Source organism: Crotalus tigris, unplaced genomic scaffold (genome assembly GCF_016545835.1).
Source record: "Crotalus tigris isolate CLP2741 ecotype Arizona unplaced genomic scaffold, ASM1654583v1 scf7180000019147.1630427, whole genome shotgun sequence".
NCBI lineage: Eukaryota > Metazoa > Chordata > Lepidosauria > Squamata > Viperidae > Crotalus > Crotalus tigris.
In genome coordinates this window covers 892,613-917,521 of record NW_024097401.1, presented here as the reverse complement: position 1 = coordinate 917,521, position 24,909 = coordinate 892,613, and the positions used below count along the sequence as shown (strand labels likewise).

The 24,909-nt window shown below is 42.5% G+C and overlaps 1 protein-coding gene across 3 annotated transcripts in view; it reads right to left on the bottom strand.

Moving 5' to 3' along the window:
• Positions 1-24,338, bottom strand: part of MYOZ1 (myozenin 1) — a 33,320-nt gene extending 8,982 nt beyond the window's left edge. The window contains exons 1-4 of one of the 3 annotated variants that reach the window (XM_039360029.1): positions 24,153-24,338; positions 18,272-18,346; positions 12,159-12,251; positions 5,433-5,614 (exon numbers count right to left, since the gene is read on the bottom strand). In XM_039360029.1, the coding sequence (XP_039215963.1) occupies positions 5,433-5,614; positions 12,159-12,234 (258 nt within the window). In that variant the 5' untranslated portion in view covers positions 12,235-12,251; positions 18,272-18,346; positions 24,153-24,338. Of the gene's footprint in view, positions 1-5,432; positions 5,637-12,158; positions 12,252-18,271; positions 18,347-24,152 lie in introns of all 3 variants that reach the window. The other 2 variants (XM_039360030.1, XM_039360031.1) reach the window with 2 other exon arrangements.
• Between the last annotated feature and the right edge of the window lie 571 nt (positions 24,339-24,909).

The following is a 24,909-nucleotide window of genomic DNA, read 5'->3' as shown; positions in this document are numbered from 1 at the left end:
TATTTGTCTTGCCTTGAAATATTGCTTCTGAGAGTCTTTGATGTTCCAGGCTAAATCCTTTAGAGTGAATATTGAGTGTGGTGTCCTGTCATTTGTTGATAAATCTATGATATCCATGTTGTCTCCCCTCTTCAAATAGTTTTCATCAATATTTTAGTTCAGGGGTTAATTATCAATCTGTCAAAATTGCAATTCAGTATGTTAAGCCACTTTAAGTCCTTCCTGTAGATTCTCCTCTAAAAGATTAGCCAAGAGCCAAAGTTTTTTCTTTTTCTCTAAACAATTTTTAAAGTTAGTCAACAGTCCAGGTATTTTTCTTTCAGACACTTTTTAATCTTATGGCTGGGCCAGCTCTTTCTTTGTTCCCAGCTGTCTTCAAGATTATTTAAAATTTAAGGGAACCGATTATTCTTTGTTTCTAGGCATCCTGCCAATTTCTGAGTCATTATTGTTAGTTTCTGTGCTCTAATTCTCCACTAGATGTCAGTAGTTGTTCATTTTTCAGTTTTTTCAGACAAAAAATTATTATTGTTATATATTTTTTATAATTTCATTAAAACCCTTTGGGGTGTAGTCTTAACAGTTTTTAGTTTCTAGATTTGTCCAGACTGTAGTATTTTAAATTTAATTTCAGTCTATTTCTTTCTCCCTTAGTATTAATTCGCTGCTTCCGTCTATGAGAGAATGGGGATACAGTCCCCTCCCTTCACTTTCAGAGGTTTTCTTGCTTTGGGGGTCTTTTCCAAGGATTCAGTTAGTAGATAGAAGAGAGAAGATGAATACACTCACTAGTTTCAAACACGCTGTTCACCGATGTTCTTGTTCGTGCTCTTGGACTTTGGCTGCAGGTAGCTTGGGCTAGACCAGGGGTATCAAACTGCCAGTCCATGGGCCAGATGCGTCATGCCAAAACCGTGCCCACCCCATTTCTGGCAATGGGAAAAAAGTTATAATACGTCGTGACACGTCATGTGACGTTGTGAGTTTGACACCCATGGGCTAGACGCTGATGCCACGCTAGCCTTTCTCCTGTCGGGTTGGAGGACTTCCTCCAGATTGAACGAAATGACCACCATCATTTCGTGATCAACGGAGCACCCCTCCTTCACAGTCACCTCTTTGGGGCAACTTCAGACCCATTTAGGGTCCCCCTGGCAGGACGAAACTGGCTGTGGGGAGCAGAGCAGAGCTATCCTGCAGCCGTATTCTGTATTGTTTCAAAAAAAAACTTTGTGGGTGAAACCATGCACTTCCAGAGCTTTTTGGCTATTGCCATTTCTTGCAAGGTGCAATTCTCTGTGTTTCACAAGGTCCACCTGCTCCCCTCAACTGACCCGCTAGCTTCACATGTAGGTGGACATAAGAGAAAATGGGATATGAGTTAGGAAAAACCTTTCCTCAAGCCTGATATCACTTACTATTCAGTTTTATTTATTCACTGAATGATAAAACCAGGCACAGTGTATACCACGAGCATACGGCCAGCTTCAGAAATTCATGATTGAGCATAACAAATAGATTGCATGATACTTTTGACTATCATTTTAACATCTTCCTTCATGTTTTCAGGTAGCCTGCCTGCGTTGTTATTTTTTGAAGCATCATATGAATCTTCATAAAAAAAAGGAAAGGAAAGACGAGGACATAAAAAGGACACCACCAGAAGTCGCAAAGCCCGTAGAAAGAAATCACAAAAGCTGGTGTCCTGAAGAAGAAAGGGGTGAGATGGTGAGATGAAGAAGGGGGCTCACTGTGGAGGGTGTGGGATTGTACAGATCAGGGGTAGGCAGCCTTGGCTCTTTTATGACTCATGGACTTCAACTCCAAGGAAGTTGAAGTCCACGAGGAATTCTGGGAGTTGAAGTCCACGAGTCATAAAAGAGCCAAGGTTGCCTACCCCTGCTGTAGATAAAAGGAGAACATATAATCTGCAAGAGAACCCAGCAGAAATTTCAGGCAATGCTGATGTCAACTTTGAAAATGAGCGTGGCTGCAGCCATTTTCCCTATTCATTTTCAGTTGACACATAGCACAGAGGGAGGGGGGTTTACCAGGTGCTTTACTAGATTAAACAGATTTTCTCCTATGGGACCCAAGGTCATCGGCTGCTCCCAGAATTGCAGGCTGGGCGTGTCATGAAAAGCCCACCAAGAAGATGTATTGGGGAACATAGTAGCTTGCATAGCTTTAGGGGTGGGATTTCTTAACTTTGTATTGGGGATTGTTACGTGTCTATTCAGACTTGGTTTCACTTTTGACGTGCCGAAGCTCTGTATCAATAAACATGTTCTTTGAGGAACTTGCAAGCCTTGGAGTTCTGCTTTATTTGTCTCTGTCGGAACCATGACAGCTGAGAGCGGGGCAGCCTTCTCTCCCCCCTCCATCCCTTTGTTATTACAGAGACAAGGCCAGGATCAAAGAAAGAATGGCCCAGAAAGTAGCTGGAGGGCAAGAGGGCAAGGAGCAAGAAGAGGAGGAGGCCAGCAACAGACATACCTGCCTTCTCCCAGAGAAGAATTTTCCCAGAGAATTCCATTGGTAGGAGGAGGAAGGCTGAGCGAGAGGAAGGGCATTGTGCCACAGGAGGAGACGAGCAACCTTCGTCTATTGAGAGTAACCAGCCTCAGATTGACAATTTAAAAAAAAGCGCAAAATAAGTGATTCTGCGGAAAAGCAGGAAGGAAAGGGATAGTAACCAAAATTTATAGTTAAGCTACAAAACAGAAAATGAGTAAATGTAACATCAACAAGAAACAGATAGGAAGAGTGAGAACAGGAATTGCACGTATTTCAAAATTCTTTTTGGTCTCCATTATAATTCAGCATAAATATGTTTTTAATCTACCAAGAGATGGTTGTGCAGGACTTCCTAAGATCACGTGAAGTATTAATACACTTTGCAATGCCTTGGTAAGGCCACACTTGGAATATCGCATCCAGTTTTGGTCACCACGATGTAAAAAAGATGTTGAGACTCTAGAAAGAGTACAGAGAAGAGCAACAAAGATGATTAGGGGACTGGAGGCTAAAGCATATAAGGAATGGCTGCTGGAATTGGGTATGCCCTGTTTAATGAAGAGAAGGATGAGGGGGGACATGATAGCAGTCTTCCAATATCTCAGGGGCTGCCCCAAAGAAGAGGGAGTCAAGTTATTCTCCAAAGTGCCTGAAGGCAGGACAAGAAGCAATGGATGGAAACTAATCAAGGAGAGAAGCAACCTAGAACTAAGGAGAAACTTCCTGACAGCTAGAACAATTAACCAGTGGAACAACCTGCCTCCAGAAACTGTGAATGCTCCAACACTGGAAGATTTTAAGAAGAGACTGGACAGCCATTTGTCCGAAATGGTATAGGGTTTCCTGCCTGAGCAGGGGGTTGAACTAGATGACCTCCAAGGTCCCTTCAAACTTCATTATTATTATTATTATTATTATTATTATTATTATTATTATTATTATTATCGCACAGTCAGCCAGATGTTCAGACTGGATTTGGCATTTTGTCTACCTATCGAGTCCTTACCCAGGACCTGGGATAGGCAGATGTGGAAGTTTGATGGTATTACAGATATCGTCGCAGGATGGAAGCAGTTCCTAGTAAGGCCGCCTTTTGCAATTGACTAATAGCGAATTTGTCAATGCCAATGGTGTTCAAGTGGTGCTCCAGTTGTTTTGGGATTGCACCCAAGGAGCCTATTACTATTGGTACTACCCTTGCTTGCTTTTGCCACATTCTTTCTATTTCTATTTGTAGGTCTTTGTATTTTGTTATCTTCTCCAGTTCTTTCTCTTCTATTCTGCTATCTCCAGGCACTGCCACGTCCACTATCCAGACTTTTTTGTCTTTCTTATCGACAATTGTTAAGTCTGGGGTGTTATGTTATTATTATTATTATTATTACTATTATTATTATTATTATCTGGACTGTAAAAAACTGGATAGCAGCAGAGTTAAGAGTTTTTATATATTTTTGCTGCAGTCTTGGAGTGATTCACATTAGTGAGCTCAGAATTAATATAATAACAGAATATCATAGTTGGAAGGGACCTTGGAGGTCATCTAATCCAACCCGCTGCTCGAGCAAGAGACCTTGGCCTATACTATTTCAGACACATGACTGTCCAGTCCCTTTTTAAAAGCTGCAAATCTTAGGAAAATAAGAAGTTCTGTTTCTGCTAAACTGAACAACGTTTCGTCCCAACGTAATGAGGAAGATCAATGAATGAAAAACAAAACGAAAACAAAAGCAATTTTGTATTCCACTGACGATGTATCAGAACTACAGAATAAAATGGAAGGATGGAAACGGTAGAAAAACGCTTTCCTTTTTGGATGCACACAAATTTACTATTTTTTTTTCCTTCCAAATGCAATTCTTGGTGCTTTCAAAAGGACAGGGCTTAGAGCAGTGGTTCTCAACCTTTTTAATGCCGCGACCCCCAACCGGTCATAAGTCGAGGACTACTCAACCAGTCGTAAGTCAAGGACTACTCAACATTTGCAGAATGGGACTTTTGGCGGGCTCAGCAGGGCAGAGACAGCCTGGACAATCCCTATTGGCTTTTGAAAGCCAATAGAATTAGACTCTATTCAAGAGAGTCTATTCTATTGGCTTTCAAAAGCCAACAGAATAAAAGGGAGTAGCACAGCTAAGGAAAAGGGGGAAAAATGGTGGACTGCGTTGTTTGGCGACCCCCGTGAAATGGTCGTTCGACCCCAAATGGGGTCCCGACCCACAGATTGAGAACCACTGGCTTACAGCTACCTATCTGTAAGGACCCACCTCACTTTACATCTTAAGAATACAGAACTCTTGGAATATCTTTTCCAACAGGCATATTTATTAAGATAAAATGATTGTAGGCGTGCTAGACAGGATCTGAGGAATTCTCTCCCACCCTTCAATGTTTTAAGTGTTTTCAAGCAGCCCCCATCACACCACAGTTCTTCCGGGCGACGATCCTCCTCCTCTTTTCCCAGACTCCAGGCGCTGCATTGTTCCCCCCCTTTTCCCTTACTGCCAGCCAAAGGGAGACTTCAGAGAGTAGTAGATGAAAGGTCATGGCCATATTGTTACGGTCAGTCCTCTTGGTGAGAATCCACATTCAGTCTCTTTGAAGGAAGGGAGAGCCATAAAACCCCTTTGCTCATCCCCCTCCCCCTTCGGAGTATGACAGAATCCAGAGAGGGCAGAAATGGGGTTTTCCATAGTCGATAACTAGAAATGAAATATAATTGGATTCTGACACTATCAAAAGATTTTATGCAGCTATTCCAACTTTTCCCTTTTGGGGATTTTTATGGTGTGAAAAGAAGTTAAGAGTGGACTACAAATGGAAAATTCTCTTTACAGCTTCATATGTATTACCTAGATCCAGCCTGACAATGTGAATTTACCAGATCGTCCATTCCTGTTCCTGTTTGTACCTACCACAGAATTGCTGCTGAAGACATCAGGGTTGTTTTCATATATGAATTTCTCTACTCTCATCTGTCGAAGTTTAAACATCTTGGATCCCCTGTTGGTAAGGAGAGAGAGTTCCTCTAGCATCACATCCCTGGGAATGCTGATCTTCTTCCCGAGGTTCAGCTTGGAGCTTTCTTGCGGCATGACTGAAGAGGTACAAGAAGAAGCCTATTAGAAAAGCAGAAGAAGCCTATTATAAAACTTAACCTGCATTTCAATTCCTTAGCCAAGGCCACTAGAACAGCTCAACAGCCTCTCTCTACCTAATACAGTGGTTCTCAACCTGTGGGTCGGGACCCCATTTGGGGTCGAATGACCATTTCACGGGGGGGGGGGTCGCCAAACAATGCAGTCCGCCATTTTTTCCCCCTTTTCCTTAGCTGTGCTACTCCCTTTTATTCTATTGGCTTTTGAAAGCCAATAGAATAGACTCTCTTGAATAGAATCTAATTCCATTGGCTTTCAAAAGCCAATAGGAATTGTCCAGGCTGTCTCTGCCCTGCTGAGCCTGCCAAAAGTCCCATTCTGCAAATGGTGCTGCAAGTTGTCTGCAGCGAAGGTGAGCTGTCTGAAAGTTTCCACCCCTCCCTGCTGAGCAACTACTAAAAATGTAAGTAAAAGAGGGCCAGGGGTGGGAGGTGGGAGGCCGGCGGGCGCAGGGAGGGTTGCTGGCACCTGTGGGGCCCGGCAGGTGCCTTACCTCCCTTGGGCTGGGCCAGCTGGTGGCCAGCCGGTGGTCGGCCTTGCCAGCTATGCCTCGGCTGGCGCAGGGGGTGGCACCATGCATGCGTGGCGCTCCCGGGCAGGGAAAGTCCTTGACTTACAACTGGTTGGGTAGTCCTCGACTTACGACCGGTTGGGGTCGCGGCATTAAAAAGGTTGAGAACCACTGACCTAATATGACTACTAAAATTTGCTTTCCCTAACAGAATGTACTCCATAAGAAGTTAAATGCCCGAGGATGAAACTGCAAGAGAAAACCACCATGTTCTGGAATTGTTAAGCCTTCTTCTCCCTTTCCCTTTCTTTCTTGAATATTTCTCTGTAAGTATCTTCACCTGGCTTTGCCTGGATCTGGTGTTGTTGCTGGATCTTTAGGCCTACCTAGATTGTCATCTGCAACTAAACCCAAAGCTAGTTTTGATTCATTATGTCCTGATCGTGGCAAATGCAAATTACCTGCATCTCTAAATTGCTAGACATTTCCACCCTTCTGATTCAAACTGAATTTGTCCCCACAGTTTGCAACAGTGGTAATATCTTCAACTTAAGCATGTTCTAAGGCAGGGCTTTTCAACCTTTTCACCCATTGTACCACTTTTAGGATACGGCAATATCCGAGTACCACCAGTCGCCTAGCAAAGTGTCAAAAACTTGATGACACCCCCCCCAAACAAGAAAAAAAAAGTGATAAAGTTCAGGTAGTCCTCGACTTACAACAGTTTGCTTAGTGACTGTTCGAAGTTGCAATGGCATTGAAAAAAATGACTTATGACCAATTTTCACACTTATGACTGTTGAAGCATCCCCGGGGTCATGTGATTTACACTTGGATGCTTGGCAACCGCTTCATATTTATGACGGTCACAGTGTTCCAGGGTCATGTGATCCCCTTTTGCAAACTTTTGACAAGCAAAGTCAATGGCCGAGGGTGTGTGTGTGGGTGTGTGGCCAGCTCAATGTCGCTCAGGTTGTGGGGCGCCTGTAGGGGTTGCAGGTGGGGCTGTGGGGGGGGATCCGGGGGTCTCTAGTGGAGGGGGTGGGACTGGGGTGGGCACCAGGGCATGGTCCACTGGAGGAGCCTCACCATCCCTCTTGTCCAGTGGCATGGGCTGCCCGGAGCCCTGGGCAGTACAAGGCAAGCACCCAGCCTGGCCCTCAAGCTCCTGGGGCACAAGGACCCTGCAGCCCAGCCTAGCCCAGTCCAGCCCCACTTCCCCAAGGGAGCGCCTGGCTGTGCTTACCTCCTTGTCAAGGCTGCTGCTGCTAATGTGTCCACTCTCCTTGGCCAGGTTGCTCATGGTGGGTGCAGGAGGGCAAAGTGCTTGGGTCAGAGGCCCACTCCCTCTCCATATGAGGAGACCCGGCTTTGTAACCAAAGCATCCTTAGAGATAGGATGGGAGACCATGCAGATAGGCCAGGAGGAGGGGGCAAGGGGATGGTGAAAGGGCAGCAGGGCTGTTGGTGGCCAAGTACTAAGGCAGGACTTCCCTAAGACCCTCCCTCCCTCTCATTCCAATCTCCCTTTCCTCCCTCCCTCCCTACTCTCCCTCTTTTCCTGCCTACCTGCTTCTCATTCCCATCTCCTTCCTTCCTTCCTTCCTTCCTTCCTTCCTTCCTTCCTTCCTTCCTTCCTTCCTTCCTTCCTTCCTTTTTCCCTCCCTCCCTTCCTCCTTCCCTCCCTCCCTCCCTTTCTCATTCCCATCTCCTTTCTTCCTTCCTCCCTCTCTCCATCCGTGCCCAGGAAGGGACAAGGGGAGGGGGAGAGGCCGGTGGCCATGGCTTGAAAGGCCACTGCAAATTCCTGGAAAAGAGCCGCACAGCCTTAAGAGCAGAGTGGCGGGAAGATATTTACGATGACGAAGGGAGAAAAACAGGCAAGAAACACAGCAGGGGTCAACCTCCATGAGGAATGAAGAAAGGCACCATCCCCCAGCAAATGGCCCTCACCCACTTCACACACCCGGCTCTGTGGGCTCTGGGGGAGGGGACGCTGCGAGCAGCGTGAGAGTCCATGTTACTTGCACTATGCTGCCCACCCCCCAGACTGCCTGGTTTCGGCAGGCAGCAGCAGACTCTCCTCACCGCGTGGAGAGGCGGGGCGGGGTGAAGCTGGCAAGAAGCCGAACCTGCCTGGGTGCGCGTACAGGAAGCAGCGAGCGCATGGGGCCTGGCATCCCAGGTGACTGTTTTGCCCTGCAGGCTGACTTTGTTCTGAGTGCTTCCCTTTCATTGTTTTTTTGCTGCCACCTGTGTGCATGACTGACACGGATGGCTGCCACGAAGTTGTAGATTGGCTCCCGGCTGAACTGTTTGATCTCCTGTCCACTCTCCCCCCCTCTTCCTTCTTTTCTCTTCGGTGCAGCTCCATCTGACTCCTCCTCTTCCCCAGGCTGCGTCCTTCCCCCCCCTTCCCTCTCTCACCAAAACTGTCTCCTTTTATAGCCTCTCCTGTCTCTGCCCTTCTTTTCCTTTCTCTTCTGAGTGAGTCAGAAATGCTGATCCTGAGGACTTTGTCTTGACCCAGCAGCCCTGTAGCTCATTATCCATCAAGCACTAATGAGTTGTAATCATAGAAAATTAATAAAATTCTTTTTTTTTTTTTTTAAAAAAAAAAGATGTTTATAAATGGTATCAACAGATTTGAGGTTAAAGCTGATTTGTTAAAAACTTGTATTTAGGACAGTGATGGTGAACCTTTTAGAGACCGAGTGCCCAAATTGCAACCCAAAACTCACTTATGGAGCGTCGGGTGCCGGGTGGGTATGGCCAATTGGGTGGATATGGCCCACTGGGTGGATGTGGCCCATTGGGTGAGCACGGTTGTAGTGGTAACGGCAGACAGAGTGGGACTAAAAGGTTCAATCAATCAATTCCAACTTTGCAAGATCTTTTTTTTCCCCACGAGAAGTTGAAATTGACTGATTGATTGAACTTTTTTTTTTTTTTTGCACACGGCAGCAGAGGCCTAAAGCGAAAAGGTTTTATAAAACCCAGCTGAAGACCTAGGACTGGGGTGACGGCGTGTGTGCCCACAGAGAGGACTCTGAGTGCCGCCTCTGGCACCCGTGCCATAGGTTCGCCACCTCTGATTTAGGATATACTGTGTAAATAGATTTATGTCAAGATTGAATAGCTAAGCTAGCTTGCTAACCTCTGTCGCTACTCAACTTGCAATAGAAACAGGGGAGAGGGGAAGCTTGGGAAAGAAATGGGAGTGTTAAGAAGCCATCCGCGGACCATGAGAACCAAGGTCACAAAAGCAGGTGTCTGATGGAGAAGTTCTTATAACAAACCAAAGAAGTGAGATTATGGAAATCTATTGTTAACTAACCAGATTTTCACGTGAGAAACTTAGAGTTTATTTTGCTTCTTCAGTACCGAGATGTGTATTCAATAAAGTTTATCTTTTATGGCACCTGAAAGCTGTAAAGTTTCCTCAATGTTGAATTTGACGGTTGACAATTTATGGGATAACCTTTAAATGTTAAAGATGTTAATGTGATGTTGAATTATATACCAAAGCTTTGGGATCTGGCTGTTTACCAGCAATTATGGTTGTATTGAGCCTGGGAAATGAGGTGGGCAGTAAAAATAAATACTGTATATTTAAAAATTGGAAAAGTAATATTATTCTAGAACAGGGTAGGCCACCTTGGCTCTTTTGTGACTTGTGGACTTCAACTCCCAGAATTCCTGAGCCAGCATGGCTCAGCTTGGAAACCTCTCCCTTTCCCCTCAGCATGGCTGGCTCAGGAATTCTGGGAGTTGAAGTCCACAAGTCATAAAAGAGCTAAGGTTGCCTACCTTGTTCTAGATGTTAAGGAATTTTTTTGGGAAATGGGTGATCTTCACACCATTCTTCCATTGTTCTCAGTGCACTAGTTTAACATCATGGTTTGAAAATCACTGTATCCACAGTAAACCTTACAGTATTAAAGGAAAAGGAAAGATCAGTAAAACTAATTTCAGTAAGACATTTTCAGAACTGTTGTTTGAAGCACCCTTGTAAATGAGACTATGCCATTAGTACGTCAAATGGCAAAATGCTAAAGTTTTTTTTTAGTAGCTTTTTGTGTGATTTTCGTTGTAGTTCAAATCAAGATGGGCAAATGCATACTAGAAATTCTAATAAGGGACAATCTCAACTCTTGGGAACATATAGTTCCTACTTGTAAGGTGACCAACCGTCCTCTTTTAGGGAGGACAGTTCTCCTTTTGTAAGTTCTGGCTCCCTCAAAAAGCGTCCTCCTACATGTCCTCCTTTTCGATATTTGAAGACTAATCTGCAGGACTTTTTTTTTCTCTCATAGAACCCTCAGAACGGCGTTCTGGCACCTTTTTTGATGGTTTTTTTTTTTTCAACTTTTGCATGAGCTGTGCTACTCCCCCTATTGGCTTTCGAAAGCCAATAGGAATTGCTGCTGAGCGCGCCAAAACACCCGGCTGGCAAACTTTGCACATGCAAGTTGTCTGTATTATTGTTGCAATGAATAAAATGTTTCTTTTATTTACGATATTTTTTTCTTCAATTTATTTGTGTCCTCCTTTTCATTGTAAAAAAGTTGGTCACCTTACTACTTGAGCTCAATATTTGCTGTGTAAGATTTCATTTAAGTTTCTGCCTCCATACATCTGATGGCTTGGCTGTAAACTTCCCTTTCTCCTCCTCCATCTCTGATTCTTATTACTGATTACCATACCATATCTCTAACTTTCCCTGAAAAACCAGGCCAGTTGGCCTCACTGAAATCTAGTGGGATGAGGATGAGATATGAACATCTCCTAAATATGCCAAGTTATTAGGAATAACATGTAGCTTAAGGAGTGAGCGCATTTAGGAATTCCATCGCTCTGATTTGTTACCCCGTTCAGCACTCTGCCTGATGTTGGGAATACTACATTTGATATTGGGACATGAGATAGGAGTCTATGCCTTTCTTCCCCCAGAACAACTGTCTCCTAATTAAATTAATCAAGCAGTCCAAGATATGTAGTTGAAAACTCCTGAGATTGGTGACTTTGAGAGATTTTAACATTCACAACTGAGGCTGCCTTATTTTAACCTACCTGAAGATGGGTAAAGCCATAAACTCTGTGGGAGAATGGGAGACATTCTTGCAGTTTTAACTGGTGATCCTTCATAAGTCTGAATTTTAATTATTATGATTGAAAATCATGGACATCTACAATATCTCCTCTGTGTCCTCAACCAAATATAGTTTTACTGACTCCTTAGCTTTCTATAGAGCTGAACAAACTAAAACAATTGACTTGATGACAAAAACAGGTGTTGAGTGACCGTGATATTTTGACTTTTACATTCATGAGAAATACCTGTTTTTTTTCCCTTTGGATTTCAACCTCTGTGGTTGTCGTTTGTTTCCAAATGTGTTCTCTTTGGCTATCACCATAATTTGGTCATAATTTCCTTCTCCATCTCTTTGACTTTTCCAAAAACTGTAGTTCTATATATGATGTCAAAGTGATTGCTCTGTGTGGGAGAATAACCTCTACGTTTTTTTTTTTTTTGTAAATAATTCTCTAGATCAGTGGTTCTCAACCTTTTTAATGCCGTGACCCCCAACTGGTCGTACGTCGAGGACTACTCAACCGGTCGTAAGTTGAGGACTACTCAACCGGTGCAGCACCGTTTGCAGAATGGGACTTTTGGTGGGCTCAGCAGGGCAGAGACAGCCTGGACAACTCCTATTGGCTTTTGAAAGCCAATAGAATTAGACTCTATTCAAGAGAGTCTATTCTATTGGCTTTCGAGAGCCAATAGAATAAAAGGGAGTAGCACAGCTAAGGAAAAGGGGAAAAAATGGCGGACTGTGTTGTTTGGTGACCCTCGTGAAATGGTCGTTCGACCCCAAATGGGGTCCCGACCCACAGGTTGAGAACCACTGGTCTAGATACTAGTGAAGAATTATTGGAAAAGGAATTTGTGTTCATGGGATATCTCTTACCTTCTTGGGTTAATTCTAAAATGAGTTTAGTAGGTTTTCTCTTCTTTTTGGGAGCTGGGGTTCCTGCAAGAGGCATGCTGTTCGAGGGGTTTTCTGTGTGAGAATGGAATAGTGGAATGAATCTAATTCTTGCAAGATGCATATGCAGAATTAATGATGTTTCATGATGGAACAATTTTAAATTCCACATATCTATATAAAAGGTGACAGCCACCTTTATGTCCCCAAACAGAAGGACACAAAAGTCCATACAGAACCCTTCCCAGGAAAACCCATGACCAAAATTGCCCAATATACCAAAGAGTTAGTTGCAAAATTATTCTTCCCTGATCAGACCCAGTTTGGAATATTGTATCCAATACTGGGCATTTGAATTAAATAAGATAATGACAAATTGGAGCAGTTTCAGAAAAGGGCCAGTGTGATGAGTGGTCTTTAAACCCAATTCTTCAGGCTGCCACATGAACACTTTTCATTCAACACTCTGTTGATGAAAGCCCAGATGCGCTGGGCGGGCCATGTTGTAAGGATGCCAGATCATCGCATCCCTAAACAGCTCTTCTATGGTGAGCTGTCTCAAGGAAAGTGATCACACGGGGGACAGAAGAAGCGATACAAAGACACGCTAAAAGCTTCTCTTAAGTCCCTGGATATTAACACCATCTCTTGGAAACTTCTGGCGCATGATCGACCGACATGGCGCACCTTGGTGTACCAGGGTTCCCAGACATATGAACACAGAAGGACAATCTTGGCACAAGAAAAGCGAGCACTCTGCAAAGCCAGAGCTGCAAATGCTGAATCAACAGTGTCTACATTTCTGTGTTCAATATGTGGCAGAACATTCTGTGCTAACATCGGTCTTATTAGCCACCTACGGACACTTCGGTGATGGCCCACAACCCACAAGATGTCAAGGTCTTCATCGAAAATCGATGGACGAACAACACATGAAAGGGAAGGTTTTCCTTCAGTGCAGACTGGATTGATGTTCTGACAGTAAGCAAGCTGTTAAATTAGATGACCTCAAATGTCCTTTCCAGGATTACGATTGTAGATGATCTAAAAGCAATGTACTTATTCCAAGACCTTTACCTGCTGGCAGAATTAACTAGTTCCAAATCTAACACTGGCCTTGCGTAAATCAGAATAACAGAGTTGGAAAGAAATCTTGCCTTGAATAAGACCTTGGATTGAATCAGCTGGGAGTTTGATAAAATCCCCCTGTCTTTATTATTGTCATTTCAAATTAAGGTTCAGTTGGATACTCTCACATTAGTCTACCTGGCAGATTGTTTCCTGTAACCTTCATTATGAAATTACTTGCCGTTAATTGAAAATAAATCTGCAAATGTATTTTATCTCTTTTATCTATTATTGTATTATTGTAAGAAGTTATACAAGTTATATTGTATTTCTGCAGGTTAGCCTGTTATAATAAATGAGTATCCTTAATTGATTTATCATATTCAGTTAATCAAAATTTTCTATAGCAATGTTTTTTATCGCACTATGATATGCAAAATAATAACCATGAAGAGTCTACTGCTCATGCTCAGAGGTCAAAGTACTCTGCTTCTTAGTATAAGTTGCTTTGATGTGAATGTGGGAGACTGTTGTTGTAGGCATATATTTCTTTTGGGCTTCTTAGAGGCGTCATTGGCTATTATGGAGTGAGATTGTTGTATTAGCTAAGACTTTGTCTAACTCAGTAGGGTTTTATCATAAAAAAATATCATAAAAAAACAAATTACTGCTTGATGGTGACTGAGTGAAATAATGGTACACGCTCTGCTGCCTTTACTTTACAGGGACATTGTTTAGATCAGGGGTGTCAAACTCAATTTCATTGAGGGCCGCATCAGCATTGTGGTTGCCCTTGGGGGGCCAGGTGGGTGTGGCCAGGGTGAGTGCGGCCTACTGGGTGGGTGTGGATGGAATCGATGTGGCCTACTGGGTGGACGTAGCCAGCTCTACATCGTTCGCATTGAGGGTGCCTGTGGGGGCCTGGGCAGGAGTGGGACAAGTTTGAGGGTCTCTAGCAGAAGGGGGTGGGACTGGGGTAAGCGCCAAGGCATGGTCCATTTCTTCATTCCTCACAAAGGGTGACACTTCCCCAGCATGCACCCAGGGGTGGGGCTGACGCGGCAGGGGCTAGTTCCTCGCTATTTCTAGACTGCCTTGTGGAGCTAAGACTGAATGCGTTTCAGCATAGATGGCCACCACAAAATTTACATTGACTCCCGGCCGGCCCGTTCACTCACTGTTTCCAGGATGGTTTCGCGGGCCACATGAAACCATTTCACGGGCTGCATCCGGCCACCGGGCCTTGTGTTTGACATGTCTGGTTTAGATGCCCAATGCACCTTATTATCTGAGGCAAAGCTTTCTAAAAGTGTTGTTTGTTAGAAGAAAAAGTGCAATGTATCATCACAATTGTTTAGAGTGGAAGGGATAGGAAATACTTAATCAAGCTCCCAATTCTTGCTCCTATATGTGCTTAGCATAATGAGTTTAGCCCAGTTTTCATAACAAGAACTGTAATGTGGCAAAACAGAATGAGTGAGCCAGAACTGAAAGTCATATTTGCTTCCTGGATCCTAGTTTCCTGTAACATTCTATGACGTTGAAGTCTACTAGCAATAGCATTTAGATTTATATACTGTACTTCACAGAGCTTTACAGTTCTCTCTAAGCAGTTTACAGAGTCAGCATATTGCCCCCAACAATCTGGATCCTCATTTTAATGACCTCGGAAGGATGAGTAAACCTTGAACTAGTCAGGATCGAACTTCAGGCAGTGGGCAGAATAAAGTGCAGGATTGCACTTTAACTGCTGTACCACCAGGGCTCTTCTACTATTGGGGCTACATGAAAACATAATCTCAAGGCCACCTGACTTGTCAATGGGAAAAACTGTAAGGAATAGTAGCTGTCATTTACTGTCCCAAAAATATGATGTAGTAATTTACAGTAGTGGCCAAAATTGTGGAAACCTTTTGGGAAAAGTGTATTTTTGAAATATGATGGCTAATAACACCACTTGTTTTTGAGTAGTACCATAAAATTATATATCAATGGAAAGATAATTTAATCAAGAATGTAATGCAATAAAATTTGTTCAATTATCTGTACTGTATTCTGTGAAAAGTTATAGCCAAATAACCAGAAAAAGGAAGCACAACTTGCTTAGGTTGATATCAGGTAGCTTTCCTTCATCTGATTGTAGCCAATGAATATGAGTGTTTAGAGACCCAATAAGGTGTCATCTTGTTTTGGCAATAAGCCAATCAGATCACAGTAGGATTCAGTGATTGATGTCCTGTATTGAAGCTGAGCGGAGGACATTTGTCAGTGTGTTATGTGATCGCTATCAAGTTGGTTGGGGTTTTTTTTTGTTCTTTCATTGAGTGAGCTTGTAAAACGTAATAAAATTAAAATCATGGTGCAAAGAGTTGACCGGTTGCCGAGAAAGCAATGTAAACTAGTATTATTAAGTGAACAAGGCTACAGTTATAAAGAAATTGGAAGAAAAATGGGTGGAAACTTAACCAAAGGTGACATTTCTACTGTACACTTTTCCCAAAAGGTTTCCACAATTTTGGCACTACTGTAATAATTCAAGTATTATTAAAGGCATGTGTGGTAGAATTGATAGTTGAGCTAATCACAGTCCAGTCCAGTTCAAACACATACCATTCTACATGGACAATTGACATTTAGTGGTTGTAAAATAGAAAGCCATCATACTCAGGCAAAGATTAGAATTCCAGTTTGTTAGGAATAGAAGATAGAAAAGCTGCCACAGAATAGGTTCCATTGCTGCAAAAACCTGATCTATTGGAAGTAAGACCTTGCTCGTTTAGGTTCTCAAAGTGGTCTTCCAGGGCAGAAAGAAGATAAGCTCCACTGTTTGAACAGTCCTGTCTCATCTACAGATTTGGACTATTAGAGAGGATCTAGCAGGCCACGGGGAGCTCAGGTTTATAAAAATATGTAGGCTTCCAGCAGATGGTAGGCATGCCTATCCAATCTCCAAACTGTGAGGAGACAATCTTGCTCAGATTTCTAATGCAGTCTCTTTCCAGGGCTTCTCTCCACCTTTGTTATTAAGATCAAGGTACCTAGAATAAGATGGCCCTGCTTACATCACCACAATGATCTGCTGCAGTGCAGCGGCTGAGAGGTGGGGGCAGGTTAACAGTGTGTGAAAATGGCTGGCATAATTAGGTAATCAGATCCTGGCCACTTTTTATGCAATGCTCCTTATGGAGTGAGACTTTGATGGCTGGGTTGCACCCACCATTCTCACACTGTTAATTCTTCCACAGACGACTCTGCTGCAGTGCTAACCTGTCTAAGCTCCACCTTCTCTTCTGTTTGGTTTCCATTGGAACCATGAATTTCTGTAAATTCCTGTTCTGCCTGAGATAGAAACAATTGACCTCATTATACTTTGATTTTTTTTATAGCCAGATTTTGTGTGGTGTAGCATTGCAGCTATGTTGCATGGTGTCTCCATATGTCTTACATATATGTATTTGCAGGCTATAGGACTTTTGCTGGGGTGGGGGGGGGGAGGCTCTGAGTTTTCCTGAGACATAGTGGCTAAAACACAACGTAGACTGATGGTTTTGAACTGGAATACCCTGATAACAAGTTCAGCTAGATTACTTGGTGGAACTATTGCAGAACCTTTGTAGCTTTCAGTTCCCAAAACTTTTGATGCTGGAATGGGTAGAAATATTGTGCATTGGTATGGAAATTTGTGTACTTGTATGGGTATTATTTTATGATGTTTATCTTGATTAGTTGTTAGCAGGATGTCATTTCTACATGGGGTTTGGCCCTGCTTCCAGAGAGGCACTCTTTCCAAAGCACTGCCACACCTCCTTATCCCTTATTGGGCTGCCAGAAAATTCAAAATTGGAAAACATCTGTTTTTGCCATTTGAGATACATGAACTCCAGGGGGCTGAGGGTGTTCCATTGGTAGGGACTCCTGTCAATGCCTGGTTTCTTCCCTTCTTCCCTTCCCTTCCCTTCCCAAGGCCTCTGAAACTCCCTAGTGCAGGGGTGTCAAACTCAATTTCACTGAGGGCTGCATCAACATTGCGGTTGCCCTGGGGGGGCTGGGTGGATGTGGCCAGAGTGGGTGCAACCTACTGGGTGGGCGTGGATGGAGTGGGTGTGGCCTACTGGGTGGGCATGGCCAGTTCTACATCATTCGCATCAAGGGTGCCAATGGGGGGCCTGGGCAGGAGTGGGACAGATCTGAGGATCTCTGGCAGAAGGGGCTGGGACTGAGGCAAGCGCCAAGGCATGGTCCACCAGGGCAAGTGCCAAAATGCCACCACAAAATTGTACATTGGCTCCCAGCTGGCCTGGGCCAGGGCCAAGGCAGTGGGGGCCATTCCCTCACTGTTTCCAGGATGGCTTCGCGGGCCACATGAAACCACTTTGTGGGCCGCATCTGGCCCCTGGGCCTTGTGTTTGACATGTCTGCCCTAGTGGCCTCACATGAGACACAAGAGCTGCTGTGGGTTGCCAGGCTGGCTTTCCTTGTCCTCACCCAGAACTAACCTGGTGAAGCCATTTGGGAAGAGATAGAGTGGAAGTGAGGAAGGCTGACTGCTTCATCCCTTATCATTGCAGAGAGCCTCTCTCGTAATGGCTGCAGTGAATGCAACCCAGGTCACTGAGAGAAGATTTCAGACATCTTGGGGACAACTTGACACAGAGTCCAGAGATGTCCTCTAACATGTGTGGCCATATGAATCTTCAAAATAAAAAAAAATGATAAAAAATATCAAAGAAGGAATAGGGTCACTGCAGAAAGAAATGGGAAATGGCCATCCTCTATACACATCATGGAGAATTAATGAAAACATGGAGGAACAAATTATCCTGTTAACTTCAGTAAGGGAACAGAGGAACTGTTCTAAAGAAAATATAAAAATAAAGGGCTGTGAAAAAAGTCAGGAAAATGTTTAATTGCATTGACTCAAACATTTTTATTACTTGTGATGGTTTCTGGTCTTCTAGACTCCATGAGGTTAAGATGAGGTTATAGGATTTCACTATACAGTAACTGACACAAGTAAGTAAACTTACCTGGAGATCTTTTGATCCTTTTTCAAGAGTTTGATATCAAGGATGAAGTTACAAGTTTGTTTAGAGGAAATGCACCTGTAGAAAGAATAATAAACATATAATAGTACAGGAAAAATTCCCTAAAATAACTCTATGGCAGTGGTGGCGAACCTATGACACGGGTGCCAGAGGCGGCACTCAGAGCCCTCTCTGTGGGCACACGTGCCTTCGCCCCAGTCCTAGGCCTTCAGCTGGGTTTTATAAAACCTTTTCGCTTTAGGCCTCTGCCGCTGTGTGCAAAAAAAAAAAAAAGTTTCAATCAGTCAATTTCAATTTCTCGTGGGAAAAGAAAGATCTTGCAAAGTTGGAATTGATTGATTGAACTTTTTAATTCCACCCAGTCTACCATTACCATTGCAGCCACGCCCACCCAATGGGCCATGCCCACCCAATGGGCCTACACCCACCCAATGGGCCACACCCACCCGGCACTTGACAATGCATAAGTGGGTTTTGGGTTGCAGTTTGGGCATTCAGTCTCTAAAAGATTCGCCATCACTGCACTATGGCATTGGATAGAATTTATTCTGGATATATATTTTAGTGTATATAAGAATAATAATGTGAAGTGTGACGTAATTGGAAAAATTCAAATATCATTTTAGATTGTATCAAGTGAACTGTACTTTATTCTGTTTTGCTCTGGTCAATTCCTACCTTGAGTGTTCAGTTCTGGGTGCTATGTGTAAAGAAAAAAATAGACAAGTGGATGGCATGAAGAGACAGATATTCAGGGACTGGCAGATATAAGGTGAGATTGAGAGAAGTGAGTTTGTTCAGACTCAAGCAGAGAAAATAATAGTGGAGATACGATATGTAATATATTATATAACACATAACTCTTCAGATATTTGAAGAAGATAGCCTTGACCTATTCTCCATCAACTGTCTACTCATGGGATGTTATATGGAATCCCTTATCCCTTTCTTCATTTTCATAATAGGAATGGAGAGGAAGAGAAAAGAGTATTTCAGAATTATGACCAACTTGGAAGAAGCAGTCAAGATGAACTTGATGTTCACTGAAGTATGCATGCAGCATTGCCAGCTGAACCACTGGCCTATTGACTTTTCTGCCAATCCTTCTTTTGTATTAAGAATCTGGCTTTTTTGCTTAATATCTATGTTTCATCTGTTTTGCGACATCCCATGTGGATTTTTTAATTTAAGGGTTGACAAAGATCTAAGCTCCTACTAAGTATTCTACCTTATTGGTTTGCCCCAAGAACCTTTCTCAGTTGCTCCCTATTGACCAACCTCTTAGCCCAAGTTGTGGATGAGCTTTGACCCTGATTAAACATGAAATGCTGCCATCAGCACACTTAAGATGAGGAGCCGGCAAAGAACATACTTCACTACTGACCTTTTATTTATCTTGGCATAAGGATTTATAATTTTAAATTGATAAACATTTATCATTTTTTTTTAAAAAAAAATAATTTTACTTAAGTACGGCAGAAGTATAAAAGGCAAAGATTCTGTTCTCTTCCAGCTTGCAGATAATACAGTAACAACTAGGCCTGTTGCCCAATGTTATGTAATGCCCTATGCACTCCATGCGGTCAAAGGTTTTAGACTCCCATGGTATATTATTCTATTTCAGTGGTTCTCAACCTGTGGGTCGGGACCCCATTTGGGGTCGAATGACCATTTCACGGGGGTTGCCAAACAACGCAGTCCGCCATTTTTTTCCCCTGTTCCTTACCTGTGCTACTCCCTTTTATTCTATTGGCTTTTGAAAGCCAATAGAATAGACTCTCTTGAATAGAGTCTAATTCTATTGGCTTTCCAAAGCCAATAGGAATTGTCCCGGCTGTCTCTGCCCTGCTGAGCCCGCCAAAAGTCCCATTCTGCAAACGGTGCTGCACCAGTTGAGTATTCCTCGACTTACGACCGGTTGAGTAGTCCTCGACTTACGACCAGTTGGGGGTCGCGGCATTAAAAAGGTTGAGAACCACTGTTCTATTTAAATATTTGAATTTTAATGCAATAGCCAGTATGTTGTTGGTTAACAGCTACTCTTGAGTTTGGCAGTTTTCTGACTGCATTCCTATAGTTTTTAATGATTTGTACTATTCAAGCTGGTGAAGTTTTCTGGGAAACCCTTCTACTTAAAGCAGTCCAGATTCATTGCAGTTAATGAATAGGGGGGCTTCTCCAGTAGCTAGAAATGTGACGTTGTTCTTGTCTCTGAAATGAGAAGACTTCCTGGAAATACCATTCCAGAACAGAGAATTATAATGTTAAATCATATGAAGGCAGGTTCCAATGTTAGAATGAATGTTAGAAAAAAGTTGGATTTTTACCCAAGGAAGAAGTGGGCTCCCTTCTATGTGAGGCTTTCAAGCACAGATTGAACATCCATTCATCTGGGATGCTTTTGTTGGATTTCTGACCCACAAGCAAGACATTGAGCTTGATGTCCAAAACAGTGGGAGTAGCTTTGTGCAACCAAATCATATGTGCCAAGAAAAACAGAAACAATACTTGCAACTTACAAAATGATTTCTGGAAACTTGCACACAACAAAGAAGGAATATTTATTAGTGAGTTAAAGAAAGACCTTGTAGACTATTAGACTACATGGAGCCTGGCATATACAAAGGAAGGATTGTGTAGAACAACAAGAAGGAGTAAGAAGTGATGAGAGCTTTGAGAGCATTTAACCCGGTGTTTTCAAATTTAGCAACTTTCAGATGCGTAGACTTCAACTCCCAAAATTCCCCAGCTAGCAATGCTGGCTAGGAAATTCTGGGACTTGAAGTTCATACATCTCAAAGTTGACAAGTTTGAGAGTGAGTTTTAGCCCTGCCTTAGGCATAGGAGCTGGCTGGGTAACCTCACTCTCTCTCAGCCCAACTCATTCCACAGGGTAGTTGTTATGGGGAAAATGGAAGGAGGAAGGAATACTGTGTATGTTTGCTGCCTTTATTATTATAAAATAATAAAGGCAGGGAAATAAATGGAATAACTGAGGAGTCTATCCCAATTTGCTTTATTACCAAGAAGGGATTTTAATGTCTCTCAGTCCAAATTATATTTGAGAAAGTAGGTTTATTTATGTTTTCAAGCAATTACCTTAAAATGAAAAATGAGGAAGTCTCTTGTAGTGGTGCTTCCACTAGGAAATTTCAGGGGTAGGCAACCTTGGCTCTTTTATGACTCGTGGACTTCAACTCCCAGAATTCCTGAGCCAATATGGCTCAGCTTGGAAACCTCTCCCTTTCCCCTCAGCATGGCTGGCTCAGGAATTCTGGGAGTTGAAGTCCACAAGTCATAAAAGAGCCAAGGTTGCCTACCTCTGGCCTAAGCCTAGGCCACTGTATGACTTGTGGACTTCAACTCCCAGAATTCCTGAGGCAGCATGGCTCAGCTTGGAAACCTCTCCCTTTTCCCTCAGCATGGCTGGCTCAGGAATTCTGGGAGTTGAAGTCCACGAGTCATAAAAGAGCCAAGGCCTACCCCTGCACTAGGCATTGATATTTTCAACCATTTTATTTCAGTTTTCTCTGCAATAGTTTTTTCCATCATTATTTCACTAATAACTTTGCCATGTATAAAACATAGTATTAACATTTCTTTTGATCTTCATATAATGTATTATTGTTATATATGTTTTATATATATATATATATATATATATATATATATATATATATATATATATACACACAACAGCCTTTGTTTCTCATCCATAAATATTGACAACTATATATCTCCCTGCTTGTCTTTCTAGCATGATATTATATTGGAATATTAATATTATATTATATTGGAATATGATATTTTAGAAAAAGTTAAACATGGAGATCCCATCTTCTCTTTCTTACCTAACAAACTATATTTAGCATCCAAGCCATCTCTCTGACATTTCTCTATGTCATCAGCACCTACACTTTTAAAGGCATATTGGCTCTGTTCCCTATATCTAGATATATGAAGATACTTTCACTGGAGATTCAAAAAATACTATGAAATCTTGCGGCATTATAGAAGTAAGCTGAACATTCATTATATTTCTTCCATAATCTCACTATTATCCATTGTCTTTTCTTGGCTCAGCATATAGTATTTTATCTATAGGATGATAATTAAAACAAATCACAGATATAGATATAGATCTTTTCACTAGACAGAAGTTATGAAATATAATAAATGAAGAGCTACAATTGCTTGAACATTTATATCTTTAATATAGTCTTGAGATGAATCTTTCAAAGATAGGAAGTTTCCTTCTCAAAAAAAAGATTGTAAGAAGTAAAAAAAAACTTTTTTTTCATGGACAGATTATTTACATCAGAAGGTTAAATACTAGCATGGAAAAATTGAATGACAAAATCCTTAGAAATAAGAATATCCATATTTCTTACGAATTCAACTACCTTGCAACAGAGGAAACGAATAGCTCTTTTTTCTGTACCCTGGAAGAATTGTTCATGCTTGAAAAAAGGAATTCAGCAAATCAATTTTATTTGTCTTGATTTTCTATCCCAAATTAATTCTGAAACTGTGGGTGTGTTTAAAAATGAAACAAGCATTGAGCTGCCAGTTTTATAACAAGAATTGTTCATAAGAGTTTTGGCATTTGCATACCAAAATTTGAGTTCTAGTGAAATAAAGAAGACATCCCTGACCAATGGTATAATTATAGAGCTCAGAAACATCCTTGGAGCTGATTCCTCCTTCTATTTAAAGTAGAAGGAGAAATTGGCTAGCTCGACTTCTAAATTCTGTTGGTTCTGCCATCTCTCCTCCAAGACCCAATTAGAATTGCAGGCATAAACAGAGAGGATTTATAAAGTGCACCCATTTCAAATAATGAAAGGCTATTATTTCATCAGACTGTATTTCTCTCGCCCGCTCTCTTTCTCTCTCATAAAAGTCCACACAATAATTCCTGATTTACACTCCTCTATTCTGGTCAGGGTATTTGGCTCTGCTCAAAGTTAACCTACTTTAACAATTTTTTTTTTATTTTTTTAGATGAGGTGTGAAGGCTGACCTTTGCTATGGACCCCTTAGTCAATGCATCGGAGGTCCCTGTTCTTCAACAAAATGACTCCTGGGTGGGGTTTAATTACTAGTTTAGATTGGTTTTCCATTAGAAGTGTTGAATCTGTGTCATCTTTTTGGCAAATGCCAACCTGTCTCATGCGGTTACAAAATTGGGGCAGCGGTAGAGAGAATACAGCTGGGAAGTTTTAATTTTGCGTTGACAAGACAGCAATCATTCTAGCTGATCACGTGGGGAATTTCTGCTCTGTTAGTGAAATACGTTAGCAAGCAGAACAGCCTGGGAGGAGGAAATACTGAAATACATCCAAGAAGAAGATCCAATCTCTTTTGACATTCACCAAGGCCAAGAAAGTGACAGGAAAAGCTGGGCAGCCATCCAAAATGCTCCAGACAGCAAATTCAGAACGCTAAAACTTCTAAGGACAGTCAGTGAAAATGTTGAATGGTGATCACTTCAACCAGAAAGGGATTTCAGTGGATTCTTACAGCATTCAGGAATTCTAAGTGAATATTTTTCCTGTGCCCCCCCCCTTTTTTTTTCTAATGGAAGAAAAGGCTCTTGCTGGATTTGGTTGACAAAGATCACTCCAAAGTAAGCCAACATTGAGTGTTCAGAGGGAGCAAAGAGGATTGCAGTAGAAGTCAGTCGATACAAGTGCTTCTGTTGGCACCGTTGCCTTTTATCACAATGCTTTTCTTGCTAGCCCTCTATCCCAACAGCCAACTGCTAGCAAATAATGCGAGATAATGCCGATTTTAGACATATTGTTCCTTTGTCTCCCTTTCTAGTTATCTTTACTGGCTAATAACCACACAGAGGACTCACCTTAGGCACACATCCACAGGCCGCTCGACGGAGCCTCCGGTAGCAAGAGCAGGGATTGGTGTCTCTAGGCTCCCTTGTTGAAGGATTCTGCAGGAGGCTTTGGTAACCGGTGACCCTCCTGGGCCCGCACACCCTGCTCCTGGTCTGCACAGCACAAAGTGCTGATGGGGAGTGCTTTGCATTTGACTCTTGGAGATTTTGCTCACACAGGCATCCTGGAGTTATTAATAGGTAATGGGAACTCAGAGTCCAAGGATCTCAGATAGCATCAGCAGGGGCAAAGCTGGAAAGGGGGAAAAGACATTTTAGCATCCCTCAGTAAGCAACTCCAGGACCAGGTCTAAACATCCCTCTCTTCCCACAGACAGCATTTATTTACATTTGTATAAATATGATGTGTACTCCATGTGGTTCCAGTAAATCACACAAATCCATTGATGGTGGCATGGCAAGCAGAGCTTCACACTATGCAGGTTAATGGCTCCACCTGCAGTGAATTATGTCAGATTAATGTGGAAAAGTTAACAATCACTAGAATAATGATGTGTCTGCATAATTACTGGAATAGTGCTGTGTTAGCAGTATGTGACTAACCTAATGTGCATTGTACTTGGATACAATGTATGTAGCAAAACTCTCCATTGTATACCCGTGAGAAACGGACCTAATGTATTACAATGTGTATTCCTTTGTTCCTGAGGAAAAGAAAGTATAAAACTGAAGTCTGAACCTGCCCTCGGGGTTCAGAATTGCTTGT